Source organism: Benincasa hispida, chromosome 8, assembly GCF_027475165.1.
Source record: "Benincasa hispida cultivar pf3 chromosome 8, pf3_genome.v1.1, whole genome shotgun sequence".
NCBI classification, from domain to species: domain Eukaryota; kingdom Viridiplantae; phylum Streptophyta; class Magnoliopsida; order Cucurbitales; family Cucurbitaceae; genus Benincasa; species Benincasa hispida.
The window spans coordinates 4718704-4735634 of NC_143485.1; the positions used below are offsets into that span (position 1 = coordinate 4718704).

The 16931-nt window shown below is 34.2% G+C and overlaps 1 protein-coding gene across 3 annotated transcripts in view; it reads left to right on the top strand.

Annotated features, from left to right (window-relative positions):
- The window catches only part of LOC120083748 (coiled-coil protein), an 80876-nt gene that overhangs the window by 22843 nt on the left and 41102 nt on the right, over positions 1-16931 (top strand). For 2 of the 3 annotated variants that reach the window (XM_039039605.2, XM_090316204.1), the window contains 9 exons: positions 4438-4502; positions 4633-4722; positions 8783-8872; positions 9015-9101; positions 9229-9312; positions 13676-13795; positions 14254-14282; positions 14360-14492; positions 16209-16688. In XM_039039605.2, the coding sequence (XP_038895533.1) occupies positions 4438-4502; positions 4633-4722; positions 8783-8872; positions 9015-9101; positions 9229-9312; positions 13676-13795; positions 14254-14282; positions 14360-14492; positions 16209-16688 (1178 nt within the window). Of the gene's footprint in view, positions 1-1101; positions 1214-4437; positions 4503-4632; positions 4723-8782; positions 8873-9014; positions 9102-9228; positions 9313-13675; positions 13796-14253; positions 14283-14359; positions 14493-16208; positions 16689-16931 lie in introns of those variants that run through there. The other variant, XM_039039606.2, reaches the window with a different exon arrangement.

Sequence of the window (16931 nt, forward strand, 5' to 3'; positions counted from 1 at the left end):
GCATGTTTGTGAGGCACAGTTCTAGGGATCTTTTTATATTTCTTGATAAGAAACGTGAAATAGACTATGCACAGAAGGCCAAAAATTTAGCTTAAAAGGCTAGGGGTAAAGAACTAGTTCATTGATAGATTGTTCTATTCAAAATTTGTTTTTTTTGGATCGCTTTTATTTTCCCATTATTCTTTTTTTTTTTTCAAATTTCATTGATAGATGAAATAAAGGAGTGAAACTCCAAACGTTCGATAGGTAAATTACACAAATGGTCTCCAATTGGACATTAAAAAAGAAGAGCCATAAAGAGTAAAAGGATGCTTATTCTTGCACCAGAAAAAGCAGTAAAGTGTAGGAAACCTTCCTAAAGAGACTACCATTCCTAGCATACCAAAGAGTCTAGAAAAAAGCACGACTGAAATTGAAAGCAAACTAAAGGACCTCTTTTCTGCCACAAAAAGGATGACCCACCAAAACTGAAAGGAGTTGTTGGGAAAAGATAATGACCAATGAAAAGTCCCCAACATGGTAGCTGAAAAACGATAACTATAAGCAAACAAACAATGCATGAAAAGATCGCATGAAGCATGAAGTTGCCACATCAGATACACACATAATACACCAAGAATGCACCAAGGAGGTAAAGCCATATAAAACATTTGCCTTTGTAATCAATCAACTCTATTAATAGCCCCAAGGCTGAACTCCCAAAGAAGAAAGGATACTTATCCTTCCAAATGTATTATAAAGGTCCTTTGAAAGAGGATCAGTAGTACCCACCAAATCTTCCATGAGGGATTTAATGGTATAAGATCCTAAAGATGCAAGTGGCCAAGTCCAAATTTCAGGAAAATTTTGGAGCTGAACAATGGACAGAAGATGGGCAAGAGTTGCCCATTCAATCATCTCTCTATCATTAAGATTCGCGTGAATAGAAAACATTCTCAAGAATGCCACAACTTAACCAATAGTCCTTCCAGAACAAAGTAGAATGACTATTGCTAAGCCTACAATGGGTACGACTAGCAATCAAATCCACTTTGGGGGATTTATAGGAACCAGACATAATGAGGCAAGACCACCTAACCAGAGTATTTAGTGTCAATGAGTTTCCTCCATAATGTTTGAGGCTCCTGAAGATAGCGTCAAGTCCATTTGGTCACTAAAGCCAAGTTTTGATGCTGAAAATTATCAATACCAAGGCCACCCTTCAATTTCAAAGGTGAGTAGTTCCAATTAACATTATGCATACTTTCATCCCTATGAGATCTTTCCAACTATAATTTCTTTGTATTGCCAATATGTTATTTTTCATTTTTTCCCTGCGATGATTGTAGTTTTGAGCATTAGTCTCGTTTCATTAGTTTAAGTAAAAAAGAGTCTAGATAAGCAAAGTACTACCCAAGATTTTCTTTCTTGATCATTTTGTGCCTATTTTTTTTATTTTATGATCTTGAGCATTAGTCTTGTTTCATTAGTTCCACCCCTACGAGTCACCCCATGCTCCTTTGCTCTTCCATTCGAGTTTTCTTTGCCATCTTTTCTAACTTGCCTGCTTTTGGCTTTCTTTTCCTCCATCTCGTCTTGCTTCCCACCGTCTTTCATTGCTTCTCATCTCCTTTTGACCTTTCACCCACTCGTGATCTTTTAGAATTATGCTTTTTCCGTTAGCATGCCACATCCTCTCGACCCGTACCCTTTGTTTTTCTCGTTTGTGTTAAGTCACCTCAGCAGTTTGCTCTTCATCAGCCCTTACCTTCTTTTGTTTGCTATTTCGTCTGGTTGTCAACCATCAGCTCACTTCTCCATCTATTAGCAAGTTTACTGTCAGTCAGTACAAGGTTTTCACTGTCCGTTATCTTGTTTTGTTCTCATTTTTAATGGATCATAGTAGTGTTGTATCGGCGCGAGTTATTATTTAAAAAGATTAAAAGATTAATGCAAGTGTTGTACCAGCTCACTTCTCCATCTATTAGGAAGTGAAACATAATTACTTTTATTTTGTTGAAGATATAGATTTTAAGTCCCTCATCCCTCTTTCATTTTCTCATCTGTGATGGTTTGAGAAATTCTGGGTTGAAATGATGCTTTGCCCCATGTCTCAAATTTCTTCCAAGCAAGATGAGGATGAGTTTGGAACTACCAGAATTCAAAAACTTCGGTTTTCTTCAAGATTGATTACTGGTTGTATTTTGTGGCCAAACTCCAGTGTTTGGAAAATGATTACTATCCCTTGTGATGTTTTTGAAGTGTGGTTAACTCACTTCTTGGAATATGTTGAGAGATTTTATCTTGAAATTTGAGAAGCTAATGGCTTGAAAGATCAGTGTATGGCTCAACCTTTGAAGCGCAGTCCTAATCCTATTCGGATATTGTGAAATCTTTTATCCAACCTTCTCCTCCTCTACTAGATTGCTTTTCATCCTTTGCAAATTTGTTTTGTCCAAATGTCTCCATCGCCGAATCCTCTTACTGGGTAAAAGAAAAAATGGTCGTTTTGATTGGAATACTTTGTTTGTAGTTTCTCATTTGAATGCTCATGATGATTGGAAGGATATCTGGAGGGCCACTGAAACCCATATGGAAATCAATTTTTCGATTAATCCTTTTGTGGATTCTAAAGTTTTACTTCAAATGGAAGATTCTAATCTTTTAGATGGTTTTGGTCCAATAGATAAATGGTTAAATGTTGGTCCTTTCCATTTGAAGCATGAAAGTTGAGACTTTAGCAAGTACAATAATCTAGCATTCATCAAAGTTTATAGGGCTTGGATTACAACAATCTAGAAGCCATCCTTGAGTTCTGCCATCCCAAACCTTTACTGGACATCCAGGGATATAAATATAACCGTGGCCTCCGTTTGGGACAACACTTCAAGGTCTTGGTATCTTTCCTTTAGGAGGAATTTGAAAGAAGAGAAAATTGGAGAATAGGGCTGTTTTCTTGGGAACCAACTTAACTTATGACAGTGGCCTCTAAGACTTCATTTCTTGTAAGTCTCTCTGACATTTCTAGGCTACAAATAATCTCTTCGTCCATCATGATTATCAAAGCTGTCTGGAAAGATAAATACCTAAGAGAGTTAAGGGCCTGTTTAACAAGGGATTCAAAGAAAATAGAATTGTATTTCATGTTTTTAGATATGTGTTTGGTAGCAGATTCAGAAATTAAATTCCAATTTTAAATAAATTTTTCAACATGTGTTTGAAAATATATTTAGTTAGTCACTATATACTAGGTTGAATATAAACCATTACTAATTAATTTATGAACTTGTTTTATGTTAAAATATTTGTATAATTATTATTTTCTAATATCATATAATATATAATATGTAATATATTACATATTTTAATTTAACAAAAATAATTGAGTTTATAACATGAAATAATATATTTGTTATTGTTTTTTTTATTTATCATTTTTAATATAATTTTGCATTTTAAAATCTTGAATTCAAAATCTGTATACACTAAAAACATAAAAAAATTGTTTTCATAATTTGCACTGCTTGGATCATGGAATTCGGAAACAGTTTCCGAAAACAAAATTTTATCAACCAAACACATTTTCCCTGAACTTAGTGAATCTGAAAACATAAAACAAAATTTGAGTTGCCTACCAAACAAGCCCTAAAATATTTCGGTGGGAGGTGATCATGGGCAAGATAAACAACCACTACGAAACTATATGTAAAAAAGAAGCCTTTCTACTGCTCTTTCTCCTAATATGTGCAGCTTAGACTATCACTTTCCCTCTGTATTCTGGGATTGTACTACGTAGTTTTTTGATTGGAATTGCCTCCACTGTTGGTTGTTCACCCCTTTAATGGCAATCTAAATACTGTAGTTGAACTTGATCGAAAGTTTCCATTGGATAACTTGCTTTGAAAGGAACGACAGAAATTTCAATGGGAAGGAGAGGAGCTATACTTAACCTTTTTTCTTACCTAATTTTGTATATAGCACCCACGTGGTGCAAGCTAGAGAGTGTCTTTTTTGTAATTACTCCATCAGTAAGATCTTTGCTCATTGGAAGGGATTTGTGTAACCTCCATAAGCTTTTTGTATATTTCATCACATTAATCAAACAAGTTTCTCTTCAAAGAAAAATTGAAAAAAGAAATTGAAAGAAAGTAATAAGATAACAAATAAAAAATCTCTTTGAAGTAAAATGGCAATGTGAATATTGTTCAGGATACCGTTGTGAATTTTCTAATAGCTTTCTACTGCACCTTGATGAACGTCCTTTAATTTTAGTATTGGTCTCCAATGGATGTTGTACACTTTTTGTTATTTGTGGTGGTGGTTCCAAATCGCTGTTTAATGCTGGAAGCCTGTTCTCTCGTTTTCTTGATTATCTTAAGGGCTATCTAGATTGCAAAAGGCTTAATTTTGGAATTGAATGCTAGTTAAATGAGATGTCGGTTTTTTACTTTTGATCAGTGAAGGGGATGCATTTGGTCAGGGAGTTGGAAAAAGACTTGAAAATTGCGAATGTCATCTGCAGGGTAAATCAAAGTCTTATTTATTATGTTATATTCGGCTAAGAAATAGAACACAGTCACAATCTATTTACTCGCATTATAAAAGTTTTCCTGCTAGGTCGTTCTGGTATAACATTAATTCTGATGTTTGTAGAATGGGAAGAGACACCTAAATTCGTCAATGCTCGAAGTCTCTAGAGATCTTATTGTAAACTCTAACTCCAAGAAGAAACAAGCACTTCTGGTACATTTTTTATGCTATAAGAAAATTTTCAATATGATGAAATCCAGTCTTTATTTTTTCTTCTCATGTGGATGAGAATGCAGAGATATTAATCACTATTATTTTCAGCAATTATACTTGTCTTACGGAAGGTGAGAGAGGTTTGAGGGTAAATACTACATAATATTTCAGTCACTAGTCATATGTAAATAGATAGGATGAGAGCCCAATACTTATTTAATGTAAAATTTCAAGAAGGGGAATGCCCCTAATGGGTTCCCATAACTGATATTCTTGGATGATTAAATTGCAAAATAGATACATGCTATAACATTTCTCTTCAAGCTGGAGTTGGAGCATATATGTTGATCGTTCCTTGTATGTTACAATGATAGTTTATTCATGCTCAACATATTAACTTTGTACAGATATTCTTTTTTTTTTTTTTTTTTCGAAAAGGAAACGACCTTTATTAATCATTAAGATTTAGTACAAGAGATGTGTACTTGGAAATAAAGGCGAATACAAATAACCAAGAAAGAAACCAAAGGATCAGTAGGTGCACCCGGGCATCTCAACTAGGTTGACACCCCATAGCACCCTCATCATATCCAACAAAATTGATGAGCCTTTAAAGCTAGCAAAAAGTTAATACTAATGAGAAAAAGACAAGTAAAAGCTTCACAAACTGAAGCTGCAAAGAACTAAGAATACAACAAGGAAATTAAAACAATTGAGATTACAAAAGAAAAATTAAATCTGCTGCCACATCCAACGGATCTTCAACTAAGCTTCCATTTGTAAGAACGCCTGCCAATTTGAGCTTATGTCTTGTAAGGAGTAGGCTTCAAAACATTTAGAAAGGGAGCACCAAAGAGAAGCGTTGAGCTTTGCCGCCTCAAAACGAGCAAACCAAGGAGTTTCCTTACCATCGAACACTCTTTGGTTTCTTTCAAACCAAATTTCAACCAGCACTGCTTTTATCCCATTAATCCAAAATAAATTAGAGTATTTCTTGAGAGATGGACCAGAAAGTAGTTGTTGCACATTGCTTCTAAATGAATTATCGAAGACCCAAGAGGTGTTGAAGCAATTGAGGAAATCTCTCCAGCAATTAAAGGCAAAAATACAGTTGAAGAATAGGTGTTGAAGGTCTTCTTCAGCTGATTTGCAAAGGACACACCAATTGGGGGAAATAATGAAAAGTACTAAATGAAAAGTTTCGTATAGATGAAAAGTACTTAATGTACAGATATTCTTTTAATTACTACTTAATGAAAAGTTTCGTATCCTTTTGAAAAATAACACTACTCTCCAATTTTCATGGATTCCAAAGATAGCAAAATATGTTGCATCTTCTCATTTTCGAAATGACAGTAACTCAATATAGTTTTAGACGCCATATGAAGGGTAACTTGATCACAACACCAAGGCTGAAGCTTAGTTAAAAGCTGAATCACTACACACACAAACTGTCATAGGGGAGTTGGAAGATAGAAGAAGAAGCAGAATATGTGCTCAAAAGAGTACTAGGAAGATCAGTGGTAAGCTTTTCTTGTTTAAAAAGGAGCAATGGCCACCGTCTTGAATCTAAGGCTGAAGAGCCATCTACCATTGACATATGCCTAGAGATGGTTGTTTGGAATAGATTCGAGTCATAGGTGGATGAATGGAAATTGATGTTGAAGTAGAATAATTAGAAGATGACATCTCCCAACTAAGTAGATAAGTGGAAGACATCTTTTGGCTAGAATAAACAACTAAATCTGAAGGTGGGAGGTTTACCTTAGCCCAATTGGAGTTCAGTCGTCTATCTATTTACTATTTCTTCCTGGTAAAGGCTCTCCTAGAGTTATTATTGAAAAATTGATGAGGGACTTCATTTGGAGTTGTTGGGCAACTTAAACACCGCAATCTTCTAGTTTGGTGGAGTTGGACTTCTATCCCAACTCAATGGGGAGGGATTTGAGTAAGTTCTCTCAAACGTATCCTCCACAATGTCTAGAAAACATGGTGTAATTAGTTAGATTTGTGAAGTTAAAAGCTTCTCAATGGTGCTCTCTTTTCCATCTTTTTTCAGCTCTCTTTGCAAGATATTTGTATGAATTGGGAAGTTCTTATTTCTTATTAATTCTATTTCTTTATCTTTTCTTTACCCTTTTAGGGTTTGTATTTTTAAGCATTAGATGCTTGTTATTATTTGAATAAAGATAGCTGCTTCTTGGTGGTAGTGTACAACATGCTTCTAGGTGGTGCTCTGAACATAAGAATAACTGGAAAGCTCTCCTTTTGACCAGCCGGCGACCCAAGTCCACAAAGCTTACTCCCACCAAGCCGTAACAATCTGCTGTCTGAAAGAAAATAACATCCAGAAACCATTTTCGAAAAGTGTGCTAATATCCCTTTTTCACAGGACTCCCCAAATAACCATTCGGCTGCCAATTCTTGATTTAAAGAAACAAACTACTCCTCATTGATACTACTAACACAATTATCAGAGATAACATAAAATCTTTCAACTCCCAAAGAGCAATTATTTTTTTAAACGGAAACAACACTTTTTATTGATGAAATAAAAAGAGACTAATGCTTGAATTACAAAGACACAATCAAAATATTAAGAACTAGAACTAAGGATCAACACGTGTATACGGCTATCTCAACTAGGTTGACACACCCATACCACCCTCATTACATCCCAAAACAAAATATGACAATTACAATAGACAATTAAATGTCATAACGACATGATTACATAAACTGAATGAAAGCATACCAATTAAGACAAAGGGAAATTATTTTAAATGACAAAACTGCTAAAAATATTTACAACTAATAGCAAAATATCACAGTCTATCTGTGATAGACCGCGGTCGACAGTAATAGACTACTATCTGTGTCTATCATTATGATCTTTTGCTATTAATTGTAAATATTTTAGTTCATTTTCCTATTTGAAAACAGCCCTATGACAAATATCTTGAACTGAATAATCAGAGATCTTGGAGAGGGAGCAGCAAGAAGTTTTGACTTGAGCAATCTCAAAAAGATCAAACCATTGAAGCGATTTGTCTTGAAAAATATGCTGAATTTCTCTCAAACTAAATTTCCGACAAAACTGCATTGACTGCATTAATCCACAATAGAAGTGTTTGAGCTTTTAAAGGACCAATTACAATCTGAGTCACATTCTTCTTCAAACCATTGCTAAAAAAACCCATTGTAGATTAAATGTTGCAAACAACTTCCTCCACATTTTCAAAGAATATTGGCAATCAAAGAATAAATGCTGGCTGTCTTCAGAATTTTGCATACACGGGGCAAATTGATGGCAAGAGAGAATGAGTTGGCAGCTTCCTTTGAATAGTAAGTGAACAATTGAGAGATCCAAAAATCATTACCCAGATTATAATATTGATTCTCCTTGGGCAGCTTGAATGCCATAAGTTTTTGTGCAACTTACCATCCATTGGGGAAGAAGAGTTCAAATGTCTGAATCCGACCTTACCAAAAACACACCAGAAGCATCTAAAGGCCAAGATCTACTGTCATGTCTCTCAACTATTCTCTTCCCTTATACTCCCAAAGAGCATCTACTACTTTTTTTGTTGACTCAATCATTCTGAAAGATAGAGAAATATGCACCCTTGAGTCTGATGGTTTCCGAATGCTTCAAAACTGAATGGATTTGTGACCCTTCGAATTCCAGCTGACTTCAAGCAAAATTTCTCATTAAAGGCACAATTCAAATTTTGGAGGAACCTTCGAATGATCTTCTATTTCATTAAGGAAGCTTCTACCCGTCCCCTAAGTTGGTCAACCCTTAATACATTTCACTGTTATTGAAAAAAAAAAGTACGTACAAACCTTACAATCCATAGAATGTAAAACAAGTTTCTCAAAAAAGAACAAAAAGGAATGTAAAACAAGAATAACGACTAATTAAAATGAAGAATAAGAAAATATCCATCGGTATGCTAAATACTAAATAGTATATACTTCCAGCTTGATTTATTTAGTTAATTTTCCGTTCTTTTCTTTTCAAGTAATAAACTTTTCATTGACAAAGTAATGCAAATAGGACATGCTTCCAGTTTTGAGTGAGCTTCGTCATGCTGTGGACATGCAATCAATGCTCGAGACCCTTGTTGAAGAGGGAAATTATTATAAGGTGGGTTTCATGATTTGCTTCTTATTAGTCCCTTTTTTTTTAAACTGAACTGTGAGTAGCCGACTATTGAACATTTCAATGGGGTAATGATGTCTGCTTATTAACTTTTCTAGCTGTGCTGCCGAACATGGCTGCTATACAGGCGTTTCAGGTCTTATCTGAGTATTTGCAGCTATTGGATAGTTTTTCAGAGCTTTCAGTAATTCAGGAGATGAGCCGTGGCGTTGAGGTGAGTATTTTCAATGATAGTGAGCCTTATAGTTGCAAAAATTTATATATTTTCTCCTATGGAAACCTTCTAAAGAGTATAATAACTGATTTATGATGATTTATATCTCTTTTACAAAATATTGTAGATTTGGCTTGGAAGAACCCTGCAAAAGTTGGATTCACTTTTGATAGAAGTCTGCCAGGAGTTCAAGAAGGAGGCCTATTTAACCGTGAGGATTGTTTTATTGTGATAGAAATTAGTTTTTTTCTTTTTCCTTGCCCCAATTGTTCATTCTTTACGCATTCAATTTCTGTTTTGAAACTTTTCTATATTTTATTATGCATTTGACTAACAAATCCCAAAAGTATATAAGGAAAATAAAACCTAACAATACAAGGAAAATAATCTATCCTAAACCTTATAATGTAAGTAAAATAAAATCTTAAATAAATACAAAATAAAAAGGAAAATTATTTTAAATGACAAAACTGCTAAAAAAATAATTTCAAATATAGCAAAATATCATAGTCTATTAGTGTTTATTAGTGTCTTTCACTGATAGATAATGCCATTTTTCTATATTTGTAAATATTTTGGTTCATTTTACTATATTTGAAAACAGCTCAAATAAAAACTTAAAATTAAAATTGCAAAACTACCCTAACTTTAATGAAACACAATAAGTTACATGTTTTTAATGAAATGAGACAATCGCTCAGAGTAAAATACTTAGATACAAAAGAGAACAAAACAAAAGAAACAACTATGATAACAACCCCATATCACCCTCAGAAAATCCTGATGAGATCAACAAAAAAACAGCCAACAAAACAAATTCAACAACAATACATGCATAATCGGCCAAGAATACAATCCAAGAAAAGATTATTCTGGACAAATTAGGGTTCTCCAGTTCAAGTAGAGATTTGGCTGTGAGGCTAGCACTGTCAAAACGATCCCTTCAAGCCATAGGCTTAGTGAGAGACGCACTGATTCCTTTCAAACCAAAAATCCTGAGCATTGAAAGCAGACGATTACTACTCAACCTTGAGCATTGAAAAATCCTTTCATATTTTATTTGAATTGAGGGTCCTGTACTATCTCCTTGAGGGCTGTGGATGAACTTTTCTATGTTGAACTTTTCCATCAACATTTTATTTCCTTTTATTTTTGAAAAGGATAAAACAGTTTCCATTACAAAAATGAAAAGAGACTTGCGGTTAAAAATACGAAATCAAGGAAATTAAGAAACAAAAGTTACAAAAAGAAATAAGAAACCAAAAGTAAAGTTGCAAGGCAATCTTTATAGGCAAATGAAACACAATTAGATCTTACTTTGTGGTGATTGATATGTAATTTCTTTCACTTGTAGTCCGAAAATCTCAATAAAGGAATGACATTTAGGAGGAATTGGAGGGTACTAACTACTGATATTGTTGATTGCAATACTTCAACTGAACTCCTTCTATCATTTACTGAAAAAGGACTTTCAAATGCTTCTGCAAAAGAGTCATAAACCAAATATTTCATAAGGTCAAAAACAACCCTGAAAGTAGAGGCAATTGCAAAAGCAACACATATATCCCCTACAACATCAACACAATCAACCTTTTTTTGGCAGACAGCATTTTTATTTGAAAAGGAAACAAAACTTAGAGTCTTGCTCAAAATACAATGACACAAAAATGAAAAGAATAAAAACATAACTTTAGCAAAACCTAAGACCTATGCTGAAAAAATAAATGCGACTCAGTTTAAACACAAGTCTTGAATAGAAAAGTGATACAATGAAAACGCTTTTGCTATTTTGAAAACCTTTTGGAAGAAAGTCTTCAGTTGAGTGCAAGTGCACACTGTCGATAAGTAATAAAAAATTGGAAAAATTCCAAGTCGTCTCCCAAGGGAACGGGTTTTCAACAAAATTCTTAAAACAACATAAAATTTCCTCAAAATTGCAACTTAGTAAGCAAGTAACCACACAAATTGTTTTAATGGGTCTTGAAATTGTAAAAACAAAAATTAAAAGATAAAAAATTCAATTATGAGAAAAAGGGAAGTTTAAATACGATCATGCCTTACTTTAAGGAGTTATGGCCTAATATGCAAATATAATTTGAACTTAATCACCCAATGCTCAAGGTAAATCAGATTCTACACCTATTTGACCTTCTATGAAGTATCTTTAAGAGGCTAAGTCATTGAACCTATATTTCTATGGCTAATGTAACTTAGTTTATTTAACACACAACCCTTTGATTTTATAGGTCTCACCCTATGTCTACGGTCGAAGGCGAGGTCTTATGTCTAAGCTCCTCTCCTATATTGCTTTTATTTGTTCCAAACCTAATCTAACCCTTTGAGTATTAGACAAGATTTTAAGTATATTAATTTAGGTGATCAATCTCAAATAATAATAAATTTATAAATCAATAAAAACAAACCTGACATTGAAAAATTAAATTTTAATGAGACTTTTACATATTAGGATTTTATTTCTATATTATTGACAATCACATATTTAAACTCCCACAATTAAAATTAGTTCATAATTAAAATGATAAAACACAAAATTAAATTGGAGAAGATGGACATAATGTTAAATAAAAAAAAATTATAAGGAAGGTAATGACACTAAAATCTAAATGGTAAAATGACAAGGAAACAATTTTAATGGTAGCCAAACTTAAAAAAGGAAAGTGCAATGAATATTTATGAAATATTAGTAGGAAAAGGCACCAAAATTCAACCAAAACAGTGAATTAAGTTGCTGGAAATTAGTGAAAGATCACCAAAAAAAAAAATGTGCAGAAAATTAATTAGTGCGAAAACTAGAAAAGATTCACACATATTCCCCTCAATCGGTCTTGGATTTAAACTTTTTCAAGTGAAAATCTGGCCCTAACATTCCAACTTTCGTATGGAATGGATTGATAAAAGGAGATGATGTGAACAAAAATTAAAAAAAAAAAAGGAAAAGAAATTTGAACTCGCAACATTAATCTAAAAGGAAAACAAAGGAGCCACAAGATGAATTAAAATTTATTTTATTACGATAATTTCGATAAAATGAAATGAAATTACAAAAAATAAGCTACTGGAAACATAAGATTGAAATTAAGACAAGACTTGAAAAAATAAAAGCTCTAAAAAAATTACAAAAAAGAAACTTGAAGAATAAAGCTGTGAATCTAATTCAATCTTACTCAATTCAACCCTTTTCAAGGAGAATTGGGTAATTTACAGCCCAAGACTTTCAAATGGGACTGGATCGACACAAATACATTAGCTTGTGACTTCAAGAATCGACTACAAACGGTAAAATAAACAAAGAGAAATGTGCAGAATTTTTTTCTGTGTAGAAAAAGGAAGAATGTAGACTCTTGGATAATTGAATGCCTCTTTGGAGAGCTTTTGAGGCCTTTTTACAGAGTCCCAAGGATGGAGGCTGCTGAAGATTATGGGAGACTCATGGTTGTCCTAATTTGCAAGGATTGGAGGCGAGAATCCCTTAATTTTAGCCTCGAGATTGAATATGAAATTAATTTTCTGCTGTGGCCGATTGCTGCAGCAATTTGCTTTTCTGGAATCCTGTCAGCAATTTTGGAATCAGCAAATTTTCTGCAAAAATACACCAGAATTAAAGAGAATCTTGCTAAATTCACTCTTTTTTCACATTTAAGGTTAAACATGCCATCTATGAATTATTTGCTATTTTTAAACTGGATTCTTCTATGAAAAGGATTAAATGTATGCAATTTCCATCAAAATCCTTAGGTTTAAAAGCTAAATAATTCTCAAAAATGATAATTATCCAAAAGTATACAAAAAAAACTTGGAACATCAAGAAGAAGCTTTAATCCGAGCTACTTCAAAACAATCAGACCACGAAGAAGGCTTGACTTGAAAGACCCGTCTATTACGTTCAAACCAAATTCATCAAGGATAGCTTTCAGCACATTAGACTGGAAAAGATGAGAATTTGGCTTCAAATGATGACCAACCAAAATCTGAATAACATTAGCCTTAAAGCAGTCACCAAAACCCACTGAATGCGAAAAATGGAGAACAAACGCCAAGATCTGGAAAAACAGCACTGAAAAAATAGATGGTGCAACCCTTCACTATCATGTAGACAAAGAGGACCAATACAAGGAGATAAACAATAAGAAGGGAGCTTCCTTTGTAGAGTGAAGGAGAAGTTTAACGACCCAAAATTATTACCCACACAAGAATATTCACTTAACTAGGGCATTTAAACTTCCACTAGGCTTTAATAACGAGCTTATCCATGGTAATACCGACTGTCAAATGCTTGGAGAGAGAGTTTACTATAAATCTCCCGAAAGAATCTAAGCTCCAACTTCGACAGTCAGGCTGAGAACTCACTCTTTTATCTGATAAGAAGACAATCAAAACTGGAAGTCACTAATTACCTCTTCTTCCAGCAACCTTCTGAATGAAACGAACCAAGACAAGTGGCATGTTCACTCTTTGTAATTGTAGAACAATTGCAAATGATTTAATCATTGAACTTATTTTTCTCTTCAATGAAGCTTTGTTTAAAGTTATCTGGTTTTTGTCACTATGAACAGGTGGTTGATGCCTATGCACTAATAGGGGATGTCTCCGGTCTCGCTGAAAAGATACAAAGCTTTTTTATGCAGGAAGTTATATCAGAAACCCATTCTGCCTTGAAAGACATTGTGCAAGAGGTCCGTTTGTGTAATTCAAGTTGAGGAACTGGTTTATGTGAATAGTTCAAAATCGCTTTCTACTTGGCATATTTGCACTATCTAAAGTTGGTCTCCATTGAAATATAAGTGGAATACAAATTAACGCAGAAAGCTACGTGGAAAAGATTTTTGTTTTTTTTTTTTTTCCTTTTGATAGGTAGCATTTAGTTTAAAACCCACCTGCTGGACTTGAGGTTGCTTTTTCTCATGTCATACATTCCACTTTTAATAATCTACATTTTTAATAATAAATGCATACATTGAGTTAAATGGATATGAAGACTCTATTAACCATACTGATAAAAATAGTAAGTTGGAACAAAAGATCAACTTGAGTTTTTTTTTTTTTTTTTTTACCCTTCTCAATTGAGATTCTACATAATTTCCTTGATACGTAATTAAAGAAGTATTCAAAGATGGTTTTTTTCTCTTTGCAGGATCAGGATGTACATATACAAAATAGTAGGTAAAGTTCTTGAAATTGCTGAGTCTTTCATTCAGTATGTGAAATAAGGACGTTTAACTTGTTTTATCCAATTGCAGGCTTACATACAGTGATCTATGCTTTCGGATACCTGAATCGAAGTTTAGGCTGTGTTTATTAAAAACACTAGCTGTTTTATTTACCTTGATGTGCTCATATTATCAAATCTTAAGCTTCCAACTGGATACCAAGGTCTATTACCATATCTACTATTGCTCATTTTTTCCACTTAAATCATATGGTTTGGAATACATATCTTGTTGGGTTGATTTTTTCAGGAGAGCTTTTTTATGTCAGTGGCCAACTCTAGCACTTGGTTACTTGAGATTTCCTGAAGGCCCTACATATATTGTAGGGTCTCACAATAGAAGAAACTACAAGAATAATAGATGATGATAATTTCAATTTACTACAACTCATCTGTAATGATACAGACAAGTTGCTTTGTCTTTATATTGTGGGGTCTCATGTCTTGAGACTTACAAGATTCTTCAAGCAAAAGGTTTTGGGTAAAGGTGGAGAGAGTGGATTCTCTATTGTCTCAGGTGGATTAGATCACGTCATACTGAATCAGCCAATTGACGAGAATTTTTTCTTTTTATGTTCTCAGTCTACACTTAGCAGTCTTCTTTGGATGGATGTTTCCACTTTCTTGTTTCTTTTCAATTTATCGATGAAAAGTATAATTCTAGAATAAGAAAGGAGTGATCATCGGTTGGGTGGCGTCGGTTTTGGGTTGAGACCAACGCTGGCCACCGATATCTTCGGTGTTCGCCGATTTTTTACGAATATGGCAATGCCGAGTGACCGACTGCTTGGTCGGCCAGTTGATTTTCTCGATTCCATGTCTCCGCCGAGCTAGCTAGAAAGAGAAAAACGAAGAGAAGATCAAAAGCTTGAATGCAGAAAAGAGTTAAAAGAAGAATGAAGAAGAAGAAAACTACAAAAGAAGGAAGAAAAGAAAAGTGAGAAAAGAAGAGGAAAAGAAGAAAGAAGAGAGGGAGATGAAGGAGATGAAGGAGATTGGCCAAAGATAGGTGAGAAAAAATAAAAATGAGGAAGAGAGAAACTAAAAAGAAGATGAAACAATAAAATAAAAAAAGAATAAAAATATATTTTTAAAATAGGTAATGATACCTAAACAGGTAATGATTACCTATAAAGTGAAACCATGGATGGTTTTTAAAACCTTCCATGGTTTCACATTTTTTATATGCATTTTTTCAATTTTCTATGGCTGTACAGAGAGACGTTGGGCAGCGCGCTAAGGTTTTTTTTTTTTTCCTGTCAAATATGTATACACGGTCTATCTGGTTGGTCTGAGATTCTTTAGGCTCGTAGGTCGCTGACTGGTCGGTTTTGTTATGTGCAAAACCGTCCGCCGACCACCCCTACTCCAAATCCGCCCGCCCGCCTTCAATTCGGCTGATGCTTGGTTTTTCAGTCTTCCTTGCTTACCCCTAATTAATAACTAAGCCAGACAAATGGAAATAGAATTTAGAAAAGGATTTGATCAAATCTTTAATAATCATTCGTGAAGATTCCCCTTTCTTGAAATTCCTAGTTGAGTCATGGTGGAAAATGAAAAAAAAAAAAAGAATTTCGTAAGTTGAATATTTTATCGTGGGTAGTTAGTTATTCAAGGCGAATTAACCCATAGGACCCCTAGTGTCGAAAAAGGGCCAATAAAGGAAATGAACCCCATGGGTTGGGCTAGCTGCCTATTGACCTAGTGGGTTATTTTTGGTTTATGTTGTTTATTTATTATTTGTTTTTTTGGTACTACTATTGTTGTTTGAAGTGCTCGTAGTTAGAAGCATATTTCATCATTGCCCGCTTTTCTTCATTAGGTGGCTTTTCAGTTGAGCACTTAAAATTTTTATCTTATAAAGCTTGTTTTTCATCCAGGATTCAATTGAACAAACTCGTAGCATGAAGCAACCAGAAGATAATCATGACATTAATTTAGGAGATACTGAGGAATTGACAATCAATGTCTCTTCAATGGGGAGTACAGGAATTACAAATTCTGTTTACATGGATGGGGGTGATTCCAATAGGGAGTCCCGGACGGATAGCAGTACAGCATCAACCAGTGGTTCTCCCTGGTATCATCTGAGAAAAGATGCTATACATTTTGTTTCCCAAACCCTACAAAGAGGCCGTAAGAACCTTTGGCAACTAACTACTAGTCGCGTGTCGGTACTTCTTTCTTCTGCTGCTGTTTGTTCGACGAGCATTCATCAATTCTTGAAAAACTACGAAGATCTCAATGTCTTCATATTGGCTGGAGAAGCCTTCTGTGGAGTTGAAGCAGTTGAATTTAGGCAAAAGTTGAAGACTGTATGTGAAAACTATTATGTTGCTTTCCATAAGCAGAGTATGCACGTAAGTTAACCTTCTTGCTCAATTTTGCATGGTTTCGGTCTACAATTGTTTATACATGCAGTGTCATGGTTATCATGGTAGCTAAATGCTGCAATATTTCTAAAATCTCAGCAATTTTCCCTGTGCCAGCTAACTTTAACGAGACAATGAATATTTTAATGATCTCTTAACTAGTGATTAATATAGAAAGAACTGCTGATTTTCTTGCTTAACATTCTTCCCCTTCTTGCCGTTCCTATTGGT